Below are 25,263 nucleotides of genomic sequence, written 5' to 3'. Positions count from 1 at the left end.
CTATGTATGAGAATGAAATCGATTATATATATATATATATATATATATATATATATATATATATATATATATATATATATATATATATATATATATATATAATAAGTGTGTGTGCATGGCTTTTAAGTTTTAAAACCCCACATAATAGTGCCAAAGCTTACTGAGACTGACTCAGGCTCCTTAAATGCTGCAGTTGGTGCAGTTGTGCAGCCTCCATTACTGCATCAACGTTTAGCCACGCAACCACCATTTACATTCTCATCCATCGTTACCTTTCATCTCATCTCATCTCATCAGACTAGTCTTCAACAACCATTCCACACCGCACATCATCGTATCGTATCATACCTCAACCTTCTTTCCAGAGGCAGATGAACAGTACTCAGACCAAATGCGTCGTCAAGCGCAAACCCAAAGAAACTGATGAAACCTTCTCTTTTATACAGTCCAAACAGACCATGAAGAAGAACCTCTGCGACCGTCACAGACCAAAACGCTACCCTCTCCTGTCGTTTTGGGAGCTGCCGGACTACATGAAGGACAACGAATACATTCTGCGTTATTACAGGGCCAATTGGCCCTTCAAACAAGCTCTCTTCAGCCTCTTTCGCTGGCACAACGAGACCATAAATGTTTGGACGTAATCGACAAAATCCCTTCTTTTTCTCTTTTTTCTTTCTTTTTTTATTTTATGATGTCTAACTAACGTTCTTGTTTGTGGGGTTCTTCTGTTTCAGCCATTTTATTGGGTTTTTACTGTTTCTTGGGTTGACTCTCGCCAATTTGATGAAGCCTCGTGTGGTGGATCTCTTGCAACTCCTAACCAGGTTATTCTACAACCGTTTTTTGTTTTTTTCTTCCTTGGGCTGTGGTTTGTGTTTTGACGGCAACAGCCTAAGTTTCTGTCATGTAACATAAAACATGAAATCTAGTTGCCCATTGTCGGTTGTGATTCAGCAATTCCTTTGTCATGTAAAAGAAAACACATGTCAGCATGTTGCCAGCACCTGCTGCTGATTGAAATTTTGAATAAACAAACTAAATCTGGGATTCTAGTTGCTTTAATTATGCAAGAGAATTACTTAAATATTGGAACAGAGTTTTTGTATCAGTTGTCTCACACTCAAACCTGGGACAGTGATGGAATTGTTTCTTGAACACACGTTTGATTATCAAATACACTTTTTATAATCACAACTTTATAACATGTAAGACTTTCTTCAGGAAAAGTTTTAGTAGAGTTCATACCTTTGTATTTTTGAACGAGTAAATATATACTTTTTCTTTTTTATTTTATCATTTTTTGTATACTTCAAACCAATCCCGTGAAGTTAAACGCTTTTTTCTTAAATTTAAGCCCAGAAAATCGTGCGGTTGATGTACACTTTGAGAGGTAGTTTAACTAGAATGAGGATACTTAGGAAATTGCCTCTGTCCATCATTCAATTTATGAGTTAGAATAAACTTCTAACTTCTTTTGTCGTTTCATATTAGCCATCGTGCTTAGGAATTTATATTAGGTGAACTACCTAGCTACTACTAGTATAATAGATTTTACCAGAACCCAACTAATTTCTCATGTTCATCTTTTGCAGGTCTTTTTCTTCAAGTGCGGAAAAAAATGTCTCTCATAACATCAAAGATTTATTTCTGGTACGTGAGCTATGACCACATTAGAAACAGATAAACACACCCTGCCTCCACTAGCAGTGAAAATTAACAAAATTGATTTCGAATATATAATGTTTTCTTTCTGAAAACAAGTTAACAATAGAATTCACTGTTAATTATCCAACGTTGAAGTTATCTAAAACCGTTTCCGCTGTACAGGATCAAAATCATCCATCATATTGAATAACCAAACAATGTATGGTATTTAGTTAATATCATGAAAACTGACATTGTACGATGAAACTGCAGGGAACAACGATACTGTTTGATTTAAATAATGAAATGCCTTTGACAATCGAACTTCAATCGACAGCATTGGTTATAGCAAGGTGGCCATTCTTTGTTTTCCTAGGTGGTTCAATGTTCTGCCTCTTCTCTAGCAGCATGTGCCACCTCTTCTGTTGCCACTCCCACAACTTGAACACGTTCCTGTGGCGACTGGACTATGTGGGAATAGTTGTGATGATCATCACCTCCTTTTTCCCTCAAATTTACTACGTTTTCCTCTGTGAGCCTCACTGGCAAATCATGTATCTTGCTGGGATCACAGCCATGGGAGTGTTCACCATCGCAACAATGCTCTCTCCAACACTTTCCACCAGCAAATACCGTTCATTTCGTGCCATGTTGTTCTGCTCAATGGGACTTTTCGGCATTGTGCCTGCAATCCATGCATGTTTTGTGAATTGGACCAATCCCAGACGCAATATTACCTTAGCATATGAAATTGCCATGGCATTATCTTACTTGACAGGGACCTTATTCTATGTGACAAGAATACCCGAAAGGTGGAAGCCAGGTTGGTTCGATTTGGCAGGTCACAGCCACCAAATTTTTCATGCTCTTGTGGTGGTTGGAGCATTGTCACATTATGCAGCCACTCTTCAAATGCTGGAGTGGCGTGACTCTTTTGGGTGCGACACGCTTTCATGATTATATCTTCTTAATCTTAATCTTCATCTTTCATAACAGATAGATATGCAGCATTATATGGATTCCCTGGTGTATTAATTGTATAAGGGGCGCAAGCATTTGTGTAGTGATAAGGAGCATTGTTTCATTGTTAGGTTCATTTCAAGTCTCTCATTGTTACAACGAGTCCCCAAGAGACAGGGATTTTAGAAATTATTCTTCAGAATATATTTGATTCGCTCCATTTTCTTTTTTAATTTTTTGTTCAATATCTTTAAGGTTGTATCTAGAAAATCTATATAACAGGCTTCTTCCTTTTCTTTATTAATTGTTATATGTGGCTGTTAAGACTAATATTGCAACTTCTGACTGAAACAGTCAAATTACAGTGCCAAACTCGTCTATAATAATGTTTAAAAGTGCTTTGTGTCAATAGTGGTTGGCTTAACAGGCGAGGCTCAAAAGTCAAACGAACCAAATCTTGTCTGCAACTTTTTGTTGGGAAAAGAAACATACTGGCTCAAGCTATCCAGGGTTCGTTGACTTACTCAAAAACAAAAATGATAACAGAAATATAGAAAATAAAAAATAACTCTATTGACGTGTTTTTATAATAATAACAACAGCAAACAATAAGAAAAAAACCAAACTTTCTGTTTAACGTTAGAATAAGTATAAAATACTGTAATTTTTTCTGTTCAAATATTTCTATGGTGATAAATAACGTTGTGTTTAAATACTTGTATTTGTTCTTTAATGGTATATGTCAGAGAGCTTTTATTTGACAGCAGTGTTCTTGGGAGGTTTCAGGTTCATAATTACATAAAATAATATATAAAAAGTAGTTCTTAATGGAAGAATGCATGGGTATGATGTTTTGGAGTGGACTTTAATTTCTTGAACTGCAATCCTCACGTAGCAATAACTGTGATTTTATGGAGATTTGAACTTGTGTAGTATTTTCAAGCTTTTTAAGAACGTTCACTGTTCACCTTTATTTATTTATTCTTTTCGAGAAAGGAGAACATTCTGCCACTACCTACTTATTAGCCACGTATTAATTACTGGACTAGTTTCTGCTATGACTTCACTTCATTTTTCACCATTATTTTAACATTATAAAATTTACCACTTTACTTTTTTATTAATGACATTTTAACGTTTTATCGCATTATTAACCATCCAACAATGAATTGATAAAGAAAAAAAAAAGGTTAGCAAAAGAACACAGAAAAAGCAGCGGAACAGAGCAAACCTTTATTTATCTATCATCACAGAATGCATGGTCATGATACGCGGTGACTAACAACACATCACAAAACAGCCACGCGGCAAACTTCCATGATGAGAAAAGAAGAAACGTACAGATAGAAGAAACCAGAAACACACAAGTAAGAAAAAAAAACAATAATGTTTACAATTTTTTATAACAAATTATTGGTCTATATACAAGTTATCACATAAATTAGTTAATGTAAAAAAGTTATTAAAAAAATTGTTAAAAAGACATATTTCAAAATATAATATCGCTTTTTTTGTTTTTTTACAACTTCAAAATCGATAGAGAATCTGTGAATAATAATAGATACATCTATCACTATAACACAAAATTACACAAAAGGTGTAAGTTTTAAAGAAATTATAAAAGAAAAATGAGTAATTTGCACAAATTTGATTCGGCTGAAAATGTTATGATACTTTGACACCACTATCACTCATTATAAAATTTGCTTCACCTTAACACAACTTTAAATAAAATAAAAAAATATCTATAATGTAAAGAAAATATATCAAATTGACAAAACTTTAATTAAAATTTTTAAAAAATTATAAAATTTATTGAAGTTGTCTTAAACTGACACATTTCACTTTAGTAAGTCAAAAATTGTACCAAACTGATATAATTTCTTCACAATGAAATTATACTAAACTAATTTTTTGTAATTTTTTAAAATTTACACCTTTTTCATAATTTTGAAAATGCTAAATTACATCATTTGGATGCTTTTTTCCCACATTAATTTACTTTCGTTATTAAAAAATTGACAAAATTAAAAAGTTTAATGGATGGAGGGATGATAAAGATTTGGATAGAATACGTGTATGTTTATATGCTACTTCGTCCTAAAAAAATCTTATTTGCTTATTATTTTATATCTAAGAAAACTTATGGATACTTGTTGATATTTTTATGTATTTTTTTATAAATTTTAAGTAAAATTAACAAAAAAATCTTTAAAATATAAATATAGATAATAAATTATTTTTTATGGACAATTTAAATCAAATCAATTAATAAAATATTAATGTAAAAAATTTGATTTTTTTAAGAAAATAAACATAAATGAGTTGTATCAAAATATATATTTTAAAAATTATTTTTTGCATAATAACTTGAATTTAAGTTTATGTTTAAATAAAAATAAATAAATAAATAGTCAAAATTTAAAACATTCTTTAATGATTAATATTCTTTTGTTAATAATTTAATTTTGATCACTTAAATTTTAAAAATAAAAACTTAAATAAAATTTACAAATAATAATAATAAGTGAATAGTGTCTAGGTTTATATCATACTCACAGCAAACAAGTTTTTCTGAGACAAATTTACATTTAATCTATATTTTTTAAAAGTAAAGTTGTGTTTAAAATTTATTTTTATAGGAATTATATTTAGAAGTACAATTTTAATTTATCTAATATTTCTTTTAAAATTGTGTTTTTAAACAAGAAAGACAACGAGTCGGGTCGGATACAGATAATACCTATACGCATCCCGACTCGCAAAGTAAAATCTGACCCGCAATGTGTCTATTACTTCTGTGGGTACCCGTTTAGAAAATAACTGCGGGTATTTTAAAACCTACATATATATGTAAAAAAAATATTTTATACAATTTTAAAATAAAATTATAAAAAGATATATATATATATATATATATATATATATATATTATAAATTAAATTATATTATATATAAATTAAAATTTAATCTAATAAAATATAATTTTATTTTATTTTTAATTAAATTTAATTTAAAATATAAATAAATAAATTTATCATTATTATTTTTTGCGAGTAGCAAGTACCAGCAGGTCGGGTAGTATATTATCCATACTTAACCCGTTTAGAAGCGAATATTAAAATATTAACTATCTATTACCGACAAACAGATAGTAACTATCCGTCGCAAATTTTACTTACGAATAATTTTTTTACCATCTCTGTTTCTAAACATATTTTAGAAGTACATCACAAATTGCATTTTCTATCACTTTTCACGAGAATTTCGGTGAAGTTCATTAATTATTAAAATTTCTAAACAATGAAGTTAACTAATAGATGAAATTGCATAAGCATATGCCTAATCATTAGTGGGGGCGATAATGTTGACGAAAATGAAACCAATATTGTTCTAGACTTTCAATGCATTGAACATTAAATTTGTCCAATTACATTGCCCGTGTAATAGGACTGTGGTGAGAATGACACCAGGGTAACTAGATGGATGAAGAAAAAATGATTTTGGATTTGTAATTCTGAGACACAAATGTGCGGAAGACATGATAAAAAGATTGACATGATTGTCTGATACCTTAAACGAAGTTTGAACCTTATTATTCACATATCACATATCGGTCATTGTATAGATCTTCGAAATAAGGATAATACATAAAACAACATCCTTAAAAATACTAATACTAAAATACAAAAACAACGTTTATAAAAATAATTGATTTGCTCAATCAAATTATTGGTTTCATTTATGAGCGATTAATTAACTTTCTCCTAAATACAGTCACACATGAAGAGTTAAATTATATTTTTAAAGCAATACTCTTGTTAGTTTTTACAATCCACCCTGATCTTTGGGATAATAGTTACTAGACAAAATTCCCTCTGAAGTAACAATCTCAAAGCTGAGGTTTTAAACCAAAGTGCTCAGTTCTGACTTCATTATGGTCATTCCAAAAAACCTAAGATTTTCTGTTTATCCATGGATTATCTGCGTTTTCTTTACTTTCGGCGAGAGTGAACATTGATTGACGTACACTTGGAATTTACATGCTTGAGCTCAAAATTTTGTCATCTCAGGCAAGTAAAAAATGTCATTTCTTTGCACTGAAATAAATGCTATGGTGATCAACGTGCCAGTTTCTGAATACAAAGCCCTTCTTTTAAGGTCTACTCCACATGCCTTCAACCACAAACTAAACGCCCGATAATGCTAAAAACTTCGTGAAAAGATCATACAATAACTTAGGTCTGCTACTTCTTAGACATGTTCACATGACTTGAGATTACTATGTTGAAAATTGTTGATTATATAGCTACGGTTACATTTGATGAAGGCAAATGTTCATTCAATCCATGAACTACCATGGTGCCCCTTAGATGCTCCCCACCCTCTCTGTTATTCCCATTGTTTCTCCCCATTCTTCTCTTCATTTTCTTCACTCATCTCAAGGGAAATCACCTTTCCATCGATTTTCCATATTCCTCCCTTTCCACCATCAAAGGCATCAAAACACAAGTACAATCCCATTTTCAGTTTCTAGCCAACTCTGCAAATAGAAGCCTTGGCCATAGCACTAAGGTGTGCAAAATTTAACCACAAAGTTTTAGAGTCAAACTTCCTAACACACACACTGAAACACATATATGTGTGTGTGTGTATATATATATATATATATATATATATATATATATATATATATATATATATATATATAATACACGACCCTGTTATCAGCACCTACTTATCTAAAGAAAGAAAACTTTTTTTTGTCGTTTTTTGCAGAAAAGGACTAGCTTTGATATAATTGAAGAAGGTTTAGCAAAGGCTCGAGCCTCTATCCAGGAAGCAATTCTCTCTAGGAAACACAACAATTCAGGAAAGCAAGAAGACTTTATACCAAAAGGGTCCATTTATAGAAACCCTCATGCTTTTCACCGGTTAAGTTCGAAATATTCCGAAATATCTTCACCATCTTTACCTGTAATCAAGGTTTTAAATTGTGGCCACAATTGTGATAAAAAATCCTTTAAAACCTTGCTTATAATAGCATACTCTATCTAGGGTACACACATGCACACAAAAAATAGGAACATTGTTGTTACTAACAAGTGATGTTTTTGAATAAAATGAAAAGCAGGAGCCACAAGGAGATGGTGAAGAGATTCAAAGTGTGGGTGTACGAGGAAGGAGAACAACCATTAGTGCATTATGGGCCAGTGAATGATATATACGCCATTGAGGGTCAGTTCATTGATGAATTGGACAACAGCAAGAGGAGTCCCTTCAAGGCTGGGACCCCTGATGTGGCACACGCCTTTTTCCTACCCTTTAGCGTGGTTAATGTGGTTCATTATGTTTATAAACCTTACATGTCCCTAAATGATTATCGCCGTGACCGCTTACAACGGTTGGTGGAGGATTACATTGGCGTGGTGGCAGAAAAGTATCCTTATTGGAACAGAAGCAGTGGTGCGGATCATTTTCTCCTCTCCTGTCACGATTGGGTATTTGTCTTAAAATTGTTCTTGTTCATCACTCTGCGCATGTGACCCTTTTTTGGGGAGCTTTTGACCGAAAAGAAGTACCTTTTTATAATTTTATAATCATAAAAAGTGTTTTTACTTTACTTGATGATTCAGGCACCAGAAATATCACATGCAAATCCTAAGCTCTTCAAGAACTTCATCAGAGTTTTATGCAATGCCAACACATCAGAAGGATTCCAGCCCAAGAGGGACGTGGCTATCCCTGAAGTGTACTTGCCTGTTGGAAAGCTGGGACCACCAAATTTGGGCCAGCACCCCATGAAGCGCACCATATTAGCATTTTTTTCTGGTGGAGCTCATGGTTACATCAGGAAGTTGCTTCTGAAGCACTGGAAGGACAAAGATAGCCAAGTTCAAGTTCATGAGTACCTCCAATGTGGCCAAAACTATACTGAGTTAATGGGACTGAGCAAGTTCTGCTTGTGCCCCAGTGGGTATGAAGTGGCTAGTCCTAGAGTTGTAGAAGCAATTAATGCAGGCTGTGTTCCTGTGATCATTTCTGAGAACTATGCTTTGCCCTTCGGTGATGTGCTTAACTGGAATCGGTTTTCCGTACAAATCCCAGTTAAGAATATACCAAAGATCAAGACTATATTACAAAATGTATCGGAAGGGAAGTACATGAAATTGCACAGAAATGTGAGAAGAGTTCGGAGGCACTTTGTGATGAATAGACCAGCTAAGCCATTTGATTTGATGCACATGATACTTCACTCAATTTGGCTTAGAAGACTGAACTTCAGGCTCACGGCTTCACAATAAGGAATGTTTCTTATATATTCTTGATTTTCCACACTTAAGCCGCTTTGGATAGAACTCGTAAGAGGTTATATAAACTATCTTTGGTTAAGTTGAGTTACTATTTCTGGTTTATCTGAGCTGTGTATGCTCTAAGCTAAAGGGAGATGTAGTTGTTCAAGATTTCCATTGTGACTAGGTCTTGTGAACATTACAGATTCAGTTGAAATCAGCATTTTAGATAGACAAATGGTGATTGAGTTGATAATTGTATGTTAAATCATGGCCCAAAGTTGCAATGTGAAGAAATAGTAATGCTATTATCGTACCTCAGTTTTGATGAATTCAATTCTTATCCAAATAGTATGATGAGGACCCCCTTGGTACAGATTTTTCCGTGTAGATGTAAAATATTCTGATTACTCTTCACAACATTATGAACTTGCCACCACTGTTCTGTTCTGCTTCCCCTGTTTAGTTGTGCATAGCTATTACTAATTTGAGTAAGAAATGAAGCGTTAAATGTATTTTGTTTTAAGACACTTTAATTTTCATTTTATAGTATTTAATGAAGTATTGGAAGAACTGCCCAAAGATATAAGATTTATGTGCATTAAACACGTCTTCTCAGGCCAGAATTTATAATTTCAATAGTCCAAAAAGAAACGTAAGAAGTCGACTTTACACGTCTTGAACGGAACATCTTTGTATTGTAGGTGGGTCATAGCTGATGGCAGCATTTATTGGTTACATTGTTGGCTAGCTATAAAGTTAAAAGCTAGATGAGAGCACCTCCCAGAGAATCTATTTTTAAAAAGAAGTAATTGAGACGGAGTGAGTTACTTAGTTAAAATCGTTACTTGTGTAGAAGAAAAGAATTACTACTTTTCAAGCATTTTTTCTATATCAAAAAATAAAACCCTTACTCGTTTGAAGTGAAAGAAGTGTTTCTTCTTTGGATGGATGCTGTAATAGAGATACTTTAGAAAAATTACTAAAGAATTTGTCATTAGTGAAAAAGAAGTATCGGGTTGCTCTGATATAAGTGGTTAAATAATCAATTATCGATGATCAATCTTATAAATGGTTGGTGAGAGTGAGGTTTTCGGGAGCGGATTTCCAAAGCTCTGAAAGAATTGATGAAAGTTTTCAAATCACCACTGTCTTCTTTAGTCTTTCTATTGTTTTTCCTCAATTTTTTCCTAATTTTTTTCACTCCCTCCCATGATTATCAAGCTGTTCATGTCCACTCAGATTCTCCTTTCAGTCTTTCTAGTATCAGAGGCAGTACTTCTCCCCAAGAACTTCTATCCACCCCCAATGAAGCCTACAACAATACAGATCTTACACGGATCAAGGTATTCAACCTTCACGATCTTTTGAAATGTTGTTCTAATTGTTCATAGATTGATACCCCTTTGTCTTTAACTTTCAGTTTGGCCATGGCATGAAGAAGAATGTGACAAGTTTGGAGAGAATTGAAGAAGGTTTAGCTCGTTCGCGAGCATTTATCCAGAAAGCAATTCGCTACAAGAACCACACTTCCCTCCTCAAAGAAAATTTTGTCCCAAAAGCTTCCATTTACCGAAATCCACAAGCTTTCCACCAGTTAAGCATGACCCATTCTGAATCTGTCTTTTTTTGGTTTGATATCAAAAGTACTTTTTTTTTTCAGAAGTAACTGTTCTACAATTTTTGTCACTGTAGTTCGTATTGTGCATAAATGTATTACAGAATTGTCTTTTTGCACAGATTAGATCATATCTTTCTTCTGTGTTTCTGGAACCCTCAAATTTGGGGTTAGGGTTAGGGTTTTATCAAGGATTTCAAATCATAAAATAATGCATACTTGAAGAATGTAATTCTTGAAGAAATTTGTTACTGTTTCAAGAAAAGGATGATAAGCTGCTTAAATATATTTTTAGTTTCTAATTTTTGACATAAATTAGAATTCGTTCCTTTTTTTTATGTGTCAATTCATATTACTATTTGACACAGTTTGATTTCAATATTTGTTGAAAAATATTTAATATGTAAAATAATTAATACAATTAAATTAAAATAACAATATAATTTATTTAAAGTAAAAATTTGATATATAAAATAATTAACACAATTAGATTAAAAATAACTACGTTTATTTAAAATTTAATACAGAAACATACTTTAAATTTAATATGAAAAAAAACATTTAATATTTATTTTCGTTTTAGCCTAAATAAATGAAGAGGTTCCATGGGCTTAACTTAACCTTATCTACAACGTGAAAAGAACAGGAGCCACGTGGAGATGACGAAGAGATTGAAGGTTTGGGTGTACGAGGAAGGAGAGCAGCCATTGGTGCATGATGGGCCTGTAAACAACAAATACTCCATTGAAGGCCAATTCATCGATGAAATGGACATGGCTAAGAAGAGCCCCTTCAAGGCCCATAATCCAGAACAGGCCCATCTCTTCTTACTTCCCTTCACCGTATCCAAGGTCATTCGCTATGTTTACAAGCCCAGAAGGTCCAGATCCGACTATGATCCTCCACGCTTACAACGGTTGGTGGAGGATTACATCAAAGTAGTTGCAAATAAATATCCTTATTGGAACAGAAGCAAAGGTGCCGACCATTTTTTTGTTTCATGCCATGATTGGGTGGGTACACATCACATACATAGCCTGCTTTTTTACGTTAAACATCTTAGGTTGATGTTTTTATAAGGTAAAAGTGAAATTTTGATTAAAAAATATAGTACCCAATTGCTTGTGATGATTCAGGGTCCAAAAGTGTCGTATGCGAATCCTGAACTCTTCAAATACTTCATCAGAGTACTTTGCAATGCGAACACTTCGGAAGGGTTTCAACCGAACAGAGATGTCTCCATTCCGGAAGTGTATTTACCTGTTGGAAAGCTTGGTCCACCTAATATGGGGCAGCACCTGAGTAATCGTCCAATATTAGCCTTTTTTGCCGGTGGTGCCCATGGTAAGATTCGAAAAACACTGCTAAAGCGATGGAAGAACAAGGATAGAGAAGTTGAAGTTCACGAGTACCTTGAAAAGGGTGAAGATTATACCAAGTTGATGGGTCTGAGCAAGTTTTGCCTGTGCCCCAGTGGGCATGAAGTGGCAAGTCCTAGGGTGGTGGAAGCCATCTATGCAGGGTGTGTCCCTGTAATAATCTCTGATAATTACTCTTTACCTTTCAGTGATGTGCTTGATTGGAGTGAGTTCTCGTTAGAAATTGCAGTTGAGAGAATAGCAGAGATTAAGATTATTTTAGAAAATGTTTCGATAGATAAGTATAGAAAGTTGTATTACAATGTGAGGAGCGTTGGAAGGCATTTTGTGATAAACAGGCCTGCAAAGCCCTTTGATTTGATACATATGATACTCCACTCACTTTGGCTCAGAAGGCTAAATTTCCAACTAACACCTTCATAATAAGATGAGATTCTCTTCTATTCCATTCCCATAACTACAAACTGTCAGTTTTCTCCTGATGTGAGCACTTTGTTCTTTCGTATGTCACCATTCGGTAAGAGTCCATATGTAAAGGTTGAGTTTAACAGTTATTTTCAAAGAACAAAAGTATGGTATGGCAATTTCTGAGTTTTTTTTTTATAGAGAAATCATAAGAAAGAATACATAATAAGTTAAAAGTTAGGCTGAGTAACATAAGCATATTTGAAAGGGTGAAAAGTAGACATAAGCATCTTTCAATGGAATGGGCACAAAGTACAGAAAGTAAATGGGACAAAAGAAGTTTTGTTTGGGCACGAGTGGGCACCAAGTTGCCACCAAGTTGCCGTCATAATTTGTGATAATAATTCTCTACCATTTAGTGATGTGCTCCATTGATGATAACCTTAAAGTTCAGTCACTTTAAGGTTCACACATTATATGAATTATGAGTGATTTTTTTTTAATTGTGATAAATTCATAATATAAAAGAATGTCTCTGTTCTTCGATTGTATATAATGAAGCTTGAGTGTATTCCATATTAAAAATAATTTAAACGCATGAATTCTTTTATAAAATTAAAATTATTTAACCATATTCTTATACATCACCCACATGAGTATTTTAAAGTTTATATAAAATAACTGGAAAGCTTGTTATGTATTCTACTGCCTCGTATTTTATCTATAAATTTATATATTAAATATATGAAGTAAAGGAAAATTATTAATATTTTACACTAACAATACATAAAAATCGATGTAAGTAAGCTAGAAATTTTATTAGTTATATCTACTCATATTTAGTCTAAGGTAGTTAGAGTGAATATGAAAATATTTTTTTAGTTTTTTCAAAAGTATAAACTTTTATTTATGTTGAATTTATGACAATTATTTATCTTTGTAGATATTTTGAAAGAGGATTTTTGAAGACTTTAGTAGAAAAGTGATTGTACTTTAGTTTGTTATATTTTTTTAAATTAATTAAAGGTTTTTTAAAGTCTTAGAAGACGACAGTGGTAGTGTTTATATTGTTTCAAACATATAAAGTTTCAAGTTTTTCGTGTTTTTGTGATAAAATTATTGTGCTAAGTTAGTTAATTTAATTTTTATTAATAAATAATATTTTTGTTGTAAAACAAATAAAATTAACATTATAAATGATTTAATGTTTTAGTCTTATGTATTTATTTATATTATTTTTATAATAGGGATAAATTTTTTTTGTGTGTTTGTATTATATATTTCTTTAATATATTTTTATATAATAACGAAGGTTAAAACTTGTATGTAGTGATACGCCGCATGAGTTTTATGATGCATAATCGACTAATCAGAAACAATGAATCAAATAAAAGAATATTGGTAATTTTCTTTCATTTCCAAAGAAATACTGATGCTATTAAAACTGTACGGTAATACTGTTATTTTGTTGTTCGATTGAAAAGGATAGGTGATCCATGGCTAAGATAAGGATAATAACTCTGGCTGTGACGGACCGTGACAGTAATTATGAGCCACAATGATGAAGTTCGGCCCAATGACTCACAAATAACATATTAATTAATGTCTAAAATTGCAAATACCTTATTTGTAAAATATTTATAAAATATTTAGTTTTATTTTATGATGTAAGTATTTATGATTGTAACGAATAGTTTACAAGTTTTCAAAAAAAATTGTAAAATAAAATAAGTTAGAAAAAAAAACTCTAATTTAAATCAAATTGGATTAATTTTGATTTGATTCATTTAAAATTTATGTATGTGGATCTGATACGTTAATGAATATTTTATTTTTAAAATATTAATTATATTTAAAAAAAATTAAAAGTGATATTGTTTTATTAAATTATAAAAAGATATCAAAAAACTTAATCTAAAAGCAATTAGTTTCATTAATTTAGTGTAAATAGTGTATTGGTCTGACATCAGATTCAACTAAACATAACAATTTACACTTTTAAATCTGTCTCTGTATTCTTAATATTTTGACCAATTTATTAACAAGCATCTTGAAAAATTATTAAGAAATAATAAATTAAATAGAGTTACGAGAACATTTATTGTATGTTAAAAGTTTTAATAATAAGAACTAATTGATATGTTTTTATTTAAAATTTGATTTGAATTTGGTATTTTCGTGAGTGTGATGTCACTTTCGGAATTGTGATGATAACATTGTCCATTGTCAGCTAAGCCAATAGGCAAAGTGACTCTGTTCTGTTCCTCACGATAAGGCGATGGAACATGCATCCTTTGAAATCTGAAAAATAATAGCGAGTGAGAGCAAAATCATTACAGACTGTACTATTGTTCGCAAGTGGAAGCAACACTTATTAAATTTCATCAATATATGCTCGCAAGTGAATAGACTAATGCAGAATAATTTATGTTTCATTTCTATTTGACTTTTATTACACAAACACGTTATTAAAATGGTGAAGCAATAAATATGATTAATTTTATACAAGAGGAAAAGAAATGAAATATGATATATATATATATTTTATAGTTTGGATTCTGTGTTCATGAAGTGACCTTTCTTATCTGTGATTTCTGAAGTTGGACCATCTTTTACCTCAACATGTTCGTTGCAACCTGCAATTCCAATCATGTTCAAACTTTGATATGAAGGTTGACAAAATCAGTCTGAGAAAGCTGGCTCGAATTAAACTACTGGTGCTTGCTTTAATTTATTAATAATTATTTTGAAAATAAATAAACCATCATTTTAAGGGATCTAAAAATGGTGTCCCCTTATTCGTGTAACTTTGTGCCCTTCTATGCTCTCGTTTCTCGCTCCCACGCATTTGATTCGGATTCGTCTGCACAATAAAGCTAGCTAGCATCCCCAGGCTTTATGGTACTAAGGGAAGTTTCTACAGCCCACATCGTCCAATTAATCTTTTAATTTATGCAAATGAAAAACTTTAATTTATATTATATGATAAAAGACCATTCATAAAGTAAAAATTAAGTTTTTAATATTTTTATAAACCATTAAAGCTTGACACGAGGAAAACATGAAGTTTAACTGTTTCGAAAGAGGCACCTCCACCCATTTATTTATAATCCATCGCACGGACAACCTATGTGAACAGTACTTTCTCCTTAGGTTATGCTGCCAAACCGAGACAACTAAAACGTATAAATTCAGTTTACGTCAGTTAGGATGTGTTTGGCAAGGTGAAAAATTAAGCTTTGGATTCTTGAGAAAGTCACCGACCTTATTATGCAGTAAAAATATCTTTCACGTGCCGAATACAAACTTAAAACCAATGAAATGACTGACCGTTTTCCATTTATTGCAGAAGGACAAAAGTGTGTTTCATTGCATCAATTTTACATTTATGCTTATAATAAATGAACAGTATTTGATATAAATAAGTGGTGTGCATAACAAGGCAAAGGGTGTGTGTGAGTGAAGTTGCTAACGCAATGGAATGGTTGAGATGCCCTATTTCTGCATTCTTATTCCCCGTCTTTTGCTTTGTTGCCTTCTTCCTCTTCTTTCCCTTCAAGCTACAAAATAATGTCACCCACTTTCTCTTTTCTCCTCCTTTGCTTCCTTCCACTGTCAAACACCTACAAAACCACACAAATATTATCTCTTCTTCTTCTTATCCTTCTCCTTCACCCTCTCCTTCACCTTCTCCCTCACCTTCATCGCTTTATCTTCTTTCCAACTTCACACCTGCAAATCAAACCACCAATAACAGCACTGTGTTAAGCAGCTCTACTACGGTAAGCAACCTTAAACGTATATATAGAACATTTTTTTTTTTTATCTTTTTGCTTTTGTTTCGTATATGTTACCGTATATATTGTCTACCCTTTTATTAATTTTGTGTTTCGTTTATGATAGAAATTTGCTGGTTTGGAGAAAATAGAAGAAGGATTGGCACGAGCTCGAGCCGCAATTCAGGAATCTATCCGCTCAAGGAACTATACTTCAGACACCAGACAAACTTTTGTTCCTAAAGGATCTATTTACTGGAATCCACACGCTTTTTATCAGTTAAGCTCTGAATTCTCAAGCTCATCAACTAGTTAGATAAAGATCACCTATTTCAAACTTCTTTTTTAAGAAAATTAAGTGTATTGAATAAAATTTATTATATCTATGATTTTTTTTCTTTTTGTTGTGTGAATTTTACTTGTAATTGGTAATCGATTTTATAATCCATGCTAAAATTATATTGAAAAATAGAGGATTTTTGTTATATCGTTCTATGTTGTTATCTGGGTAGAGCACACATTTTTTGTGGTTTTAATTATGTTCACATATTGGTTGAAGTTGACATTTTTTTTGTCTGTATTTGGTCTTCAAATTATATAATTATTATTGAATTATTTATGCGTGTCAATTCCTTTAACCACTTTTTTAAGTATGGTTGACTTAATGTTAAGAAAACAAAACTATGCTATCAAGTACAATAAATTTCATAATATTACATGAATATCCCGAATATTAAAATGTAATTTATAATGCATGACTATTCAAAGTAGGAAACTCCACATAATTCCGTACAAGAAATATGTTTAATTTAGCTCTGGATAAAAGTAATAATTTATGAAAAAAATATTTAAGTTAAAAAATAATTATCTTTAAATCATTTCATAATTAATACCGGCATTAAAATCCTTTTTCATTACCGATATCATGTAAATTTTATCTAATTTAGATTTTATATTATTGTTTTCATCATATATTGTTGAAATTTAAAAAACATACAAAAAATATTTTGTATAATTTCTTCAACGACTCCTTTAAATGTTGTAAAGCAATATGTAAATACTTATATATCCGAAGACAAAATTACAGAATGACACTTTTTCTTATAAAACTAATTACAATCTATATTTGCTTCATGTCATAACTAAGGTGGCAGTAGTTTTCATAATAGATATACGGAAGTTCATATATTAAAAGCCATGCATTAATGACACCGTGTGGATCTAAGCTTTGTTTTACGGAACGTCTCGATCAAAAAGGTTTTGAAGTGCGGTCGAAGAAGAAACGCTACGCAGCTGCAGTACGTTTCCCCAGAAATTAATTTCTAAACACAACGTGATTGATGCAGGAGCCACACGGAGATGGTGAAGAGATTCAAAGTGTGGGTGTACGAGGAAGGAGAGCAGCCATTGGTGCACGATGGACCAGTAAATGATATATACGCCATTGAAGGGCAATTTATGGATGAAATAGACAATTATGATAAGTGGAGCCATTTCAGGACAAGAAATCCTGAGGAAGCTCACGTTTTTTACATTCCTTTCAGCATAGCTAATATTGTTCACTATGTCTACAAGCCTATCATGAAGCATTCAGATTACGAACCTATTCGCCTGCAGCGGTTGGTGGAAGATTATATCGGTGTCGTTGCAGATAAGTATCCTTATTGGAATAGAAGTGAAGGTGCTGACCATTTTTTACTGTCATGTCATGATTGGGTAAGATCTTATTTTTTGTTTATAAAAACTCAGAATCATTATAGTAACACAAGTATATAATTATGTGTGTTTGATGACTTAGGGTCCGAAAGTGTCATTCGGGAAGCCTAAATTGTTCAAGAGTTTCATCAGGGTACTTTGCAATGCCAACACCTCAGAAGGATTCATACCTAACAAAGATGTGTCAATCCCAGAAGTGAAATTGCCAAAGGGAAAGCTAGGTTCACCCAATTTAGGGCAACGCCCAGACGATCGCAGCATTTTAGCTTTTTTTGCCGGAAAAGAACATGGTGACATTCGAACAATCTTGCTGAATTATTGGAAGGGAAAAGACAATGAAGTCCAAGTTTATGAATCTCTTCCAAAGGGCGTAGACTACTTTAAATTAATGGGAAAAAGCAAGTTTTGCTTGTGTCCCAGTGGTTTTGAAGTAGCAAGTCCTAGAGTGGTGGAAGCACTTACTGCGGGGTGTGTGCCTGTGTTAATCAGTAGTAATTACTCTCCACCCTTTTCTGATGTGTTGAATTGGAGTCAGTTTTCGTTGGAGATTCCAGTGGAGAAAATACCAGAAATCAAAACTATTCTGCAAAGAGTTTCAAGGAATAGGTATTTGAAATTGCATATGAATGTGATGAGAGTTCGAAGGCATTTTATGATTTATCGACCGGCAAAGCCATTCGATATGATGCATATGATACTTCATTCCATTTGGCTCAGAAGATTGAATCTTAGATTAATTGCTTCGGCAAGCTCCTAGTTTTGTCCGTCATAGTATACACCACCGAATGTACTTACAAATGTATATTCATGTTTTATTTCATTTAATAACTACAATGTTTATTTCAATATTTTTTAATTTATTTATCTTTTAAATTCATCATCTATTTTTTTATACTTCCTTCAAGGGAGCAAATTAAATTATGAAAAAAATTTATACTTTAAATAAGATAATACATTAGATATAATGATTGAATTTACTCATGATTGTCTGTCTTAATTTTGATGGAACAGAGTAGTGTTTTGAAACTGATCTTCATAATTTTTTTATTAATAATACAAAATTTGGTTTTCAAACACGATTTCTACTTTAAGATTATTATTTATCAATTTTTACTCATATGTAGGTTCAAATTATCTACTTAAAGAAAAAGTTTTATATTCACATTATCCTTTTTATTTCATTGTTTTCTATTTATTTACTTCTATAATTTCTTTATTTCTATTTTGTTACAACTTAAAAAATAGTATATATTATTTTTTAATTATATGATTGTTTGTATTTATATTTTTTATTAAAAATTTAAAAGTGATTTTGCTTTTTCATCTTCTTCACTATATTTATATAAATTTTAACTCCTACCGACATAAAACTATAAATATGTGTTGCTAGTAAATTTTATTGTTTAAATGTTTGTTTCTCTCTTTTCACTATAAGATCTATTTGTTGTTAATAATTTTTTTATACTTTATTAGTAATTTCTTTCTTATATACGTTTGTCTCTATAATGGTGCATTTTAGAGATTGAATTTTTATAAAGATTTTTTTATTTTATATATACTTTTAATAATTTATAGAAAAACATCAACGGCCACTTTTTGTGTAAGTATTAATTTTTTTTAGACTTATTGCACAATTTTTTTTAAGAAGATAAGAAAATTAAGTACTAAGTAAACTAAGAAACATCATGCACAAATTTCATTATCTCATAACCATTTTCAAAGAAGAAGAAAAACTTATTTTTATCTCCATTTCTATATTCAACCGATATAAAATTTTTATTTCATCATCATATTTCATGGAGATGAGTTTGCATATGCACAAGAATGGAGTAAGTGAAATCAATCATATAATGTCACATACCATTTTTAACCCTTTTTTTCATTCTTAAGTGTCTCCAATTCTCAAAGTCCAACATTTATTCTTTATCAATTTATTTATTACACATAATCCTTTATTTATGAGTTATTCTTTAGTTTATATGAGTTATTAATTGTATGATTATTTAGTAGTACACAAGTATCTTATAAAACAATATCATATTTTATCATTTTATATTACTTCAACAATTTGACGGATTTGCTATTAAGTTAACAATTACATTATAAACACAAATGAACCCAATTGAAAATCGTCTCACCTCTTACAACATCCACAATCACTAAAAAAAAGTATTAAAGACGATCAAAATCCATAAAAAATGTTAATAATTTGATGGTAACGACTTTTTATCGACATATTTCCAATATGCCAAAATTCGTCAGTCAAAATGCAGTCGATAATATTTATTGATGGAAATTTATATTCGTCAATAATTATCAAAGGAAAATTTCATCAATAAATTTTGTCAATAATTATCGAAAGAAAAAATTTGTCAGTAATTGCCAAAAGAAAAATCCGTTAATAATTAACGAAGAAAAATTTGTTAATAAATTTTGTCCATAAATATCACGATCTTGTTCACTTTCTCTCTCCTTTCTTTGTCTTATTCTTTCTTTAGCTTTTTCATTTTTTTTTTTGTGTTCTCCATCACATTCACAATTTATTTTCTTCTTCAATTACGATCACAACCCAACAACCATCATAATCCAAATTGTTTCAAAATAGAAATAATTTATGAAAAGTGATGGAGTAATAGGGTTTAGTTATGATAAAAAAGTGTTCTCGTATCTTTCAACACCAACAACATTGAAATGTCCTTGGTCACAAATGATGGCGTAGCTAGTGGTGCCAAGCAGGACTTAGCTGATGATGGGAGGAGGACAAAACCCTTGAGGGAAATGGCACCAATGAAGGCTTTGACAATCATCTTTGGTTGCAACAACAACAACGTTTATAGTGGTGATAAACATCGATATTAGTATTGTTCCATTCTAATGGATAAACAAGATGCAACGACCTTACAGAAAATAACATCGTAATTTATTCGGAAGACAATCTCACGTGAGTAAATTTTTCACTAAACAAATAAATTATGTGATTATCAACGAATAATTTTATTGTAGTATATATCTCACTTTTTGATGAATTTTATCGATAAAAATGCTACCAATAAGTAAAATATATTTTACTTTCAATTTTTTTGTCGATAATAAATTAGTGAATAAAATTCATCCGTAAAATTAATCGATGGTAACAAATTTATTTTCATCGAAAATTTCAAAAATTTTGTAGTGAAGAAAAATTGTACACCCTTCACGACTTTCAATTTGAATAAAATTATGTGCCGTCTTCCCAACTTCTAAATGGAAATTGTTATGTTCTTTGAATTAGAACAGTTACTAACTTAGCAAAGTTGTTTGGAGAGGACTAACTTTTCTTATTATGTCGCCAGTCCCCTGGATAACTTCCCAATTTATTTAAAACTTGCTTATTTCCGTAATTTGGGCTTTAAATATTGCTACAGTAACCATTTTACATTTTTTTTTCTACAAAAGGGTAAGGAGAAAATGTTGTAGAATCAAAACCGTGGGCCCAATTTACCATTAACAAAGTTTTCGTACATTCTAAACTGTTATTTCCTTGTTTCCTGAGTTTATATATATTCAGTTGGACGATGTTCAGCTCTTGAAAAGCTACTGCAACATATGCCACAGGGGAACGTATCTATTTGGTATAATCTGATTGTCCTAAAGCCTTCTTTTCTTTTTGCTTACTATAATGGTTTTCTTCAATATGATTTTAAGCCTTCTTTTGAATGTTCCTTCTTGTGGTCAATGTCAATTCCTTAAAATTTCTTCATGTCTATTTATTGAATGGAGAAAGCAAAAATTGGAAATGGAACTTGCTTTACCTTGGCAGAAAAAAATCCGATTTTAGGTAACTCATGTGTAATTTTGATAATTACTTCAATCGTTAAATTTTTTATTTATAATAGTTTTTAACTGCTAAAATTTATAAATATTATGTTTTTCTTCAGTAAATTGTATATTTGAATTTATTTTCCATCTTTCTTATTTCTAATCTGTCACTATCAAAATTTATAAGGCATTATAAAAATAATTATGACGAAATGACTCCTAAATTTTCTTCCACCATCAAAATTGGGTTATCCAGTGATGGTGTTAATATTTTCAGCAACAGGAGCATTTGAAAAATATTAATTACTAGTTCATATTGTGTTTACCTACTTTCCTTTGTCTTCTTCATTGTAGTCTCTGAAACACTGATAGAAAAGTCGCTATCGTTGTTCATAAAGGCCAAAGTGGATGCAATCATACAGGATGGACTGCTAGAGAAATGGATCACCGCATTATTTAACAATGGACATCTTTACATAATGGAAAATAAGTTAGCATCGCGATTCGTTTAGGTTAAGATAATATTCATTTTATTTTTTACTTTATTCTTTTTAATTTTATCCTTTATAATTTTTTATACTCTTTCGAACCCAAATATAAATAAAATATATATAGATTGAAATACAAACTTTCACCATATGTAATGTTATTATTTAAAAATTATTTTCGAGTTTATATATTCATAACAAAATATATGTGTCGAAAACTTACATGATATATATATATTCATAAAACAATTATATGCTTTTATATATCAACATATAATCGTAACAAAATCAGATAAAACACAGAATAAATTAATATTTTTGTGAAACATGTAATACACACATAAAACATTAATATTGTTTATTAAACATCTAATATACACAAATTATTTACATCAATTTTGAGTGGATGGTGGAGAAAACATCAGAAGTCAATATTGTCATGCAAAGTGATTCTCGGAATAGGAATTTAAAATTTAAGGCATTTTATAATCAACCAGCCCAACCATTAATGCATATGATATATACCTCATTCCATATCTGCCATAGAAGGCTAAACTTAAATCTTTAAGAATGGATGACAAGTTTGTAATTTAGAAGAAATTCTAATCTAATAAACTTAAATTGAGTTTGTTTAAATTTTTTAATATGAGGCAATTTAAATTATATATATATATATATATATATATATATATATATATATATATATATATATATATATATATATATATACTGTTTGTTAACTTACACTATTTTTTTCACTTGATACATTTTAGCAATGCATGTGTATCAGATTTTAGTAGATAAAAATACCCTTATATAATATAAATTCTAAGTTTTAAGGTCAAAAATATTTGAATAATTTTCATTCTCAAAATTAAGAGAAAAAACAAGAAACCCTCAAACTCCTCTTTCGTTCCTCTCAATCATTTCTTTTTCATCTCTCTCATTCCAACCTTTTCTCTGTCATTCCTACTGTAGCTCCAACTGAAAAAATCAGAAACGCTCGCCTAACCTTAATCCATCTTCCTTACTCAGAGCAACTGAAAAAATCAGAAACGCTCACCTAACCTTAATCCATCTTCCTTACTCAGAGCAACTGAAAAAATCAGAAACGCTCGCCTAACCTTAATCCATCTTCCTTACTCAGAGCAACTGAAAAAATCAATTGAAAATATTTTGTTATTAAAGTAGAAAACAAATGAATGAACAGAGCAAGAACAACAAAATTTGATAAGTGAGGAAGGTGAATTAAGGTTAGGCGAGTGTTTCTGGTTTTTTTCCAGTTGGGACTACAAACAGAAAAAAGGTTGAAGTGAGATAGATGAAAAAGAAATGGTTGAGAGGAATGAGGGAGTTGAGTAAGGGTTTGAAGTTTCTTATTTTTTTAGTTTTGAGAATGAAAATTATTCAAATACCCTTAACCTTAAAACTTATAATCCATAATATATGATGGTATTTTTTTCTACTAAAACTCGATACACATTACTAAAATGTATCAACTGAAAAAAAAAGCATATACATGTTAGTAAACTCATATATATATATATATATATATATATATATATATATATATATATATATATATATATATATATATATATATATATATATATATATATATATATATATATATATATATATATATATATATATATCGATTTTTATAGTTAATTTAATTTAATTATTTTATAAATTAAAATAATTATTTCACTATTTTTTTATAACTACTTTTTAAAATTCATAAAATTATTTATAATAAAAAAATTATATAAATTAACTATTTAAAAAAATTATAGTTTGATAAATTTTTAATAGAAAAAAAAAAGTGGACATTAGTTTATATAAAGTAATTTAATTATTAATAAATGCAAAAGAAAATACTTAGATATAAACATATAGTAATAATTCAAAATATTAATATTGATATTTTTTTTTTTTGAATGTTAACTAAATTTTTCACTTCAAGTTTATCAAGATTTTTCAAATGATATTGTAAAGTACGTATCTTCTCAATTGGATGTTGTTTTTACTTTATATTGATTATAATTATTTAGTTCACATTAATTGAGATTATTTTAACTACCTTGTTGGTTGAGACATTTAGCAAGTTAAAAGTTTGCTTACTGGTACTAGAAAAAATATAACAAAATATTGATAATGAAAATAATTGATGTTGAGGATTAAATAATAAATTATTACAAAAATTGATAAAAAAAAATATTACATAAATAGAGATAATATAGTGGATCAAGTCTTTCAAAATTTGACGGATTGAATTGGAATTTTAAATATCTGAGTCCACTAAACTTTTTAAATTAAATATTAAAATAAAAATTAATTTTAAAAAATAGTTTTTCCATATTTTTAAGTATATAAATATCATATTATTGTATCTTTAATCACTAACAAATAAGTTTTAATTATTAATTACAATAAAATAATTTAATATGTTAATATAATAATTATGTTAATTTTATTTATTTAATTAAATATAGTAGTTAAACAATTAAAATTATAAAAAATATTTATATAATTAAATACATTTTCGTATTACATATAAACAAATTTAAAATAATTAAAAAAATGATGGATGGATCCACCAACTCATTGTCTCGTCTTTTAATTAGATAAGTTGCCATTTTCAATTTATTTTATACAACGGACTAATATGACTCGTCCTATTTTTTAACCATCTAAAATATAATCTTTCTAAAATTGAGAAAAATCTAATTATTCAAAACATAGATGAAAAAAATTAAAATTAGTATTCTATACAGGATGACAAACAGTCAAGTCGGAAACATATATTGTTACTCAATTTACAACTACAAATCTATCTGTTATACATTCACTATTTGTGCAAATATTTATTTAAGAATATTCATGAATATTTTTATTTTTATTTTTATATTTATTAGTAATATAATATTTGTATTTAACCTGTTTACAAGTATTAAAATATTTGGTACAGTAAATAATAAATCATACTAGTTACCCGTTACAAATTTTATCAACAAATAACGGTATTAATATGAATATTTGTCATCTTAATTATATAAATCAATAACAAAATAATCCTAACATAATTAGTAAATAACAAAATAATCCTAACAATATTAATATGACATCCTATAGCTAACTTTGATTAAGAAATCAGCTACAACCTATATTGTTTATTTAAGA

The 25,263-nt window shown here is 30.1% G+C and overlaps 4 protein-coding genes across 7 annotated transcripts; all 4 read left to right on the top strand.

Moving 5' to 3' along the window:
- Positions 1-132: 132 nt before the first annotated feature.
- On the top strand, positions 133-2,840 carry LOC108332580 (heptahelical transmembrane protein 1). Its single transcript, XM_017567903.2, has 4 exons — positions 133-640; positions 738-827; positions 1,596-1,653; positions 1,921-2,840. The coding sequence occupies exons 1-4, from the start codon at positions 372-374 to the stop codon at positions 2,602-2,604; spliced, it is 1,101 nt and encodes a 366-aa protein (XP_017423392.1). The 5' UTR covers positions 133-371; the 3' UTR covers positions 2,605-2,840.
- A 4,135-nt stretch (positions 2,841-6,975) lies between these two features.
- LOC108335993 (probable glycosyltransferase At3g42180) lies at positions 6,976-9,232 on the top strand. 2 transcript variants are annotated; one of them, XM_017572262.2, is made up of 4 exons: positions 6,976-7,182; positions 7,387-7,541; positions 7,742-8,108; positions 8,244-9,232. In XM_017572262.2, exons 3-4 carry the CDS (start codon positions 7,755-7,757, stop codon positions 8,910-8,912), a joined length of 1,023 nt encoding a protein of 340 aa, XP_017427751.2. In that variant the 5' UTR covers positions 6,976-7,182; positions 7,387-7,541; positions 7,742-7,754; the 3' UTR covers positions 8,913-9,232. The 2 variants fall into 2 exon arrangements, with proteins under 2 accessions (XP_017427751.2, XP_052727553.1); XM_052871593.1 differs by lacking the exons at positions 6,976-7,182; positions 7,387-7,541 and having other exon boundaries at positions 7,716-8,108.
- Positions 9,233-9,739: 507 nt separating this feature from the next.
- Positions 9,740-12,345, top strand: LOC108331186 (xylogalacturonan beta-1,3-xylosyltransferase). Of its 2 annotated transcripts, XM_017565833.2 has the most exons (4): positions 9,740-10,246; positions 10,324-10,496; positions 11,165-11,531; positions 11,655-12,345. In XM_017565833.2, exons 1-4 carry the CDS (start codon positions 10,028-10,030, stop codon positions 12,318-12,320), a joined length of 1,425 nt encoding a protein of 474 aa, XP_017421322.1. In that variant the 5' UTR covers positions 9,740-10,027; the 3' UTR covers positions 12,321-12,345. The 2 variants fall into 2 exon arrangements, with proteins under 2 accessions (XP_017421322.1, XP_052727552.1); XM_052871592.1 differs by lacking the exon at positions 9,740-10,246 and having other exon boundaries at positions 10,361-10,496; positions 11,160-11,531.
- A 3,335-nt stretch (positions 12,346-15,680) lies between these two features.
- Positions 15,681-18,640, top strand: LOC108332354 (xylogalacturonan beta-1,3-xylosyltransferase). Of its 2 annotated transcripts, XM_017567582.2 has the most exons (4): positions 15,681-16,084; positions 16,206-16,357; positions 17,425-17,794; positions 17,877-18,640. In XM_017567582.2, exons 1-4 carry the CDS (start codon positions 15,779-15,781, stop codon positions 18,549-18,551), a joined length of 1,503 nt encoding a protein of 500 aa, XP_017423071.1. In that variant the 5' UTR covers positions 15,681-15,778; the 3' UTR covers positions 18,552-18,640. The 2 variants fall into 2 exon arrangements, with proteins under 2 accessions (XP_017423071.1, XP_052727551.1); XM_052871591.1 differs by lacking the exon at positions 15,681-16,084 and having other exon boundaries at positions 16,222-16,357; positions 17,336-17,794.
- Positions 18,641-25,263: the final 6,623 nt, after the last annotated feature.

This window comes from Vigna angularis, chromosome 1 (assembly GCF_016808095.1).
Source record: "Vigna angularis cultivar LongXiaoDou No.4 chromosome 1, ASM1680809v1, whole genome shotgun sequence".
Lineage (NCBI taxonomy): Eukaryota > Viridiplantae > Streptophyta > Magnoliopsida > Fabales > Fabaceae > Vigna > Vigna angularis.
Note: the sequence above shows the minus strand (reverse complement) of the source record. Positions and strands in the feature narration are given on the sequence as shown.

Excerpts from the sequence above, each read along its gene's own strand:
- LOC108332580 (XM_017567903.2), top strand. The coding sequence starts at position 372 with ATGAACAGTACTCAGACCAAATGCGTCGTCAAGCGCAAACCCAAAGAA. Across the intron at positions 641-737 it reads GAGACCATAAATGTTTGGAC|CCATTTTATTGGGTTTTTAC; the intron begins GTAATCGACAAA and ends CTTCTGTTTCAG. Across the intron at positions 1,654-1,920 it reads ACATCAAAGATTTATTTCTG|GGAACAACGATACTGTTTGA; the intron begins GTACGTGAGCTA and ends ATGAAACTGCAG.
- LOC108335993 (XM_052871593.1), top strand. The coding sequence starts at position 7,716 with ATGTTTTTGAATAAAATGAAAAGCAGGAGCCACAAGGAGATGGTGAAG. Across the intron at positions 8,109-8,243 it reads TCCTCTCCTGTCACGATTGG|GCACCAGAAATATCACATGC; the intron begins GTATTTGTCTTA and ends TTGATGATTCAG.
- LOC108331186 (XM_017565833.2), top strand. The coding sequence starts at position 10,028 with ATGAAAGTTTTCAAATCACCACTGTCTTCTTTAGTCTTTCTATTGTTT. Across the intron at positions 10,497-11,164 it reads AATCCACAAGCTTTCCACCA|GAGCCACGTGGAGATGACGA; the intron begins GTTAAGCATGAC and ends TGAAAAGAACAG. Across the intron at positions 11,532-11,654 it reads TTGTTTCATGCCATGATTGG|GGTCCAAAAGTGTCGTATGC; the intron begins GTGGGTACACAT and ends GTGATGATTCAG.
- LOC108332354 (XM_017567582.2), top strand. The coding sequence starts at position 15,779 with ATGGAATGGTTGAGATGCCCTATTTCTGCATTCTTATTCCCCGTCTTT. Across the intron at positions 16,358-17,424 it reads AATCCACACGCTTTTTATCA|GAGCCACACGGAGATGGTGA; the intron begins GTTAAGCTCTGA and ends TGATTGATGCAG. Across the intron at positions 17,795-17,876 it reads TACTGTCATGTCATGATTGG|GGTCCGAAAGTGTCATTCGG; the intron begins GTAAGATCTTAT and ends TTGATGACTTAG.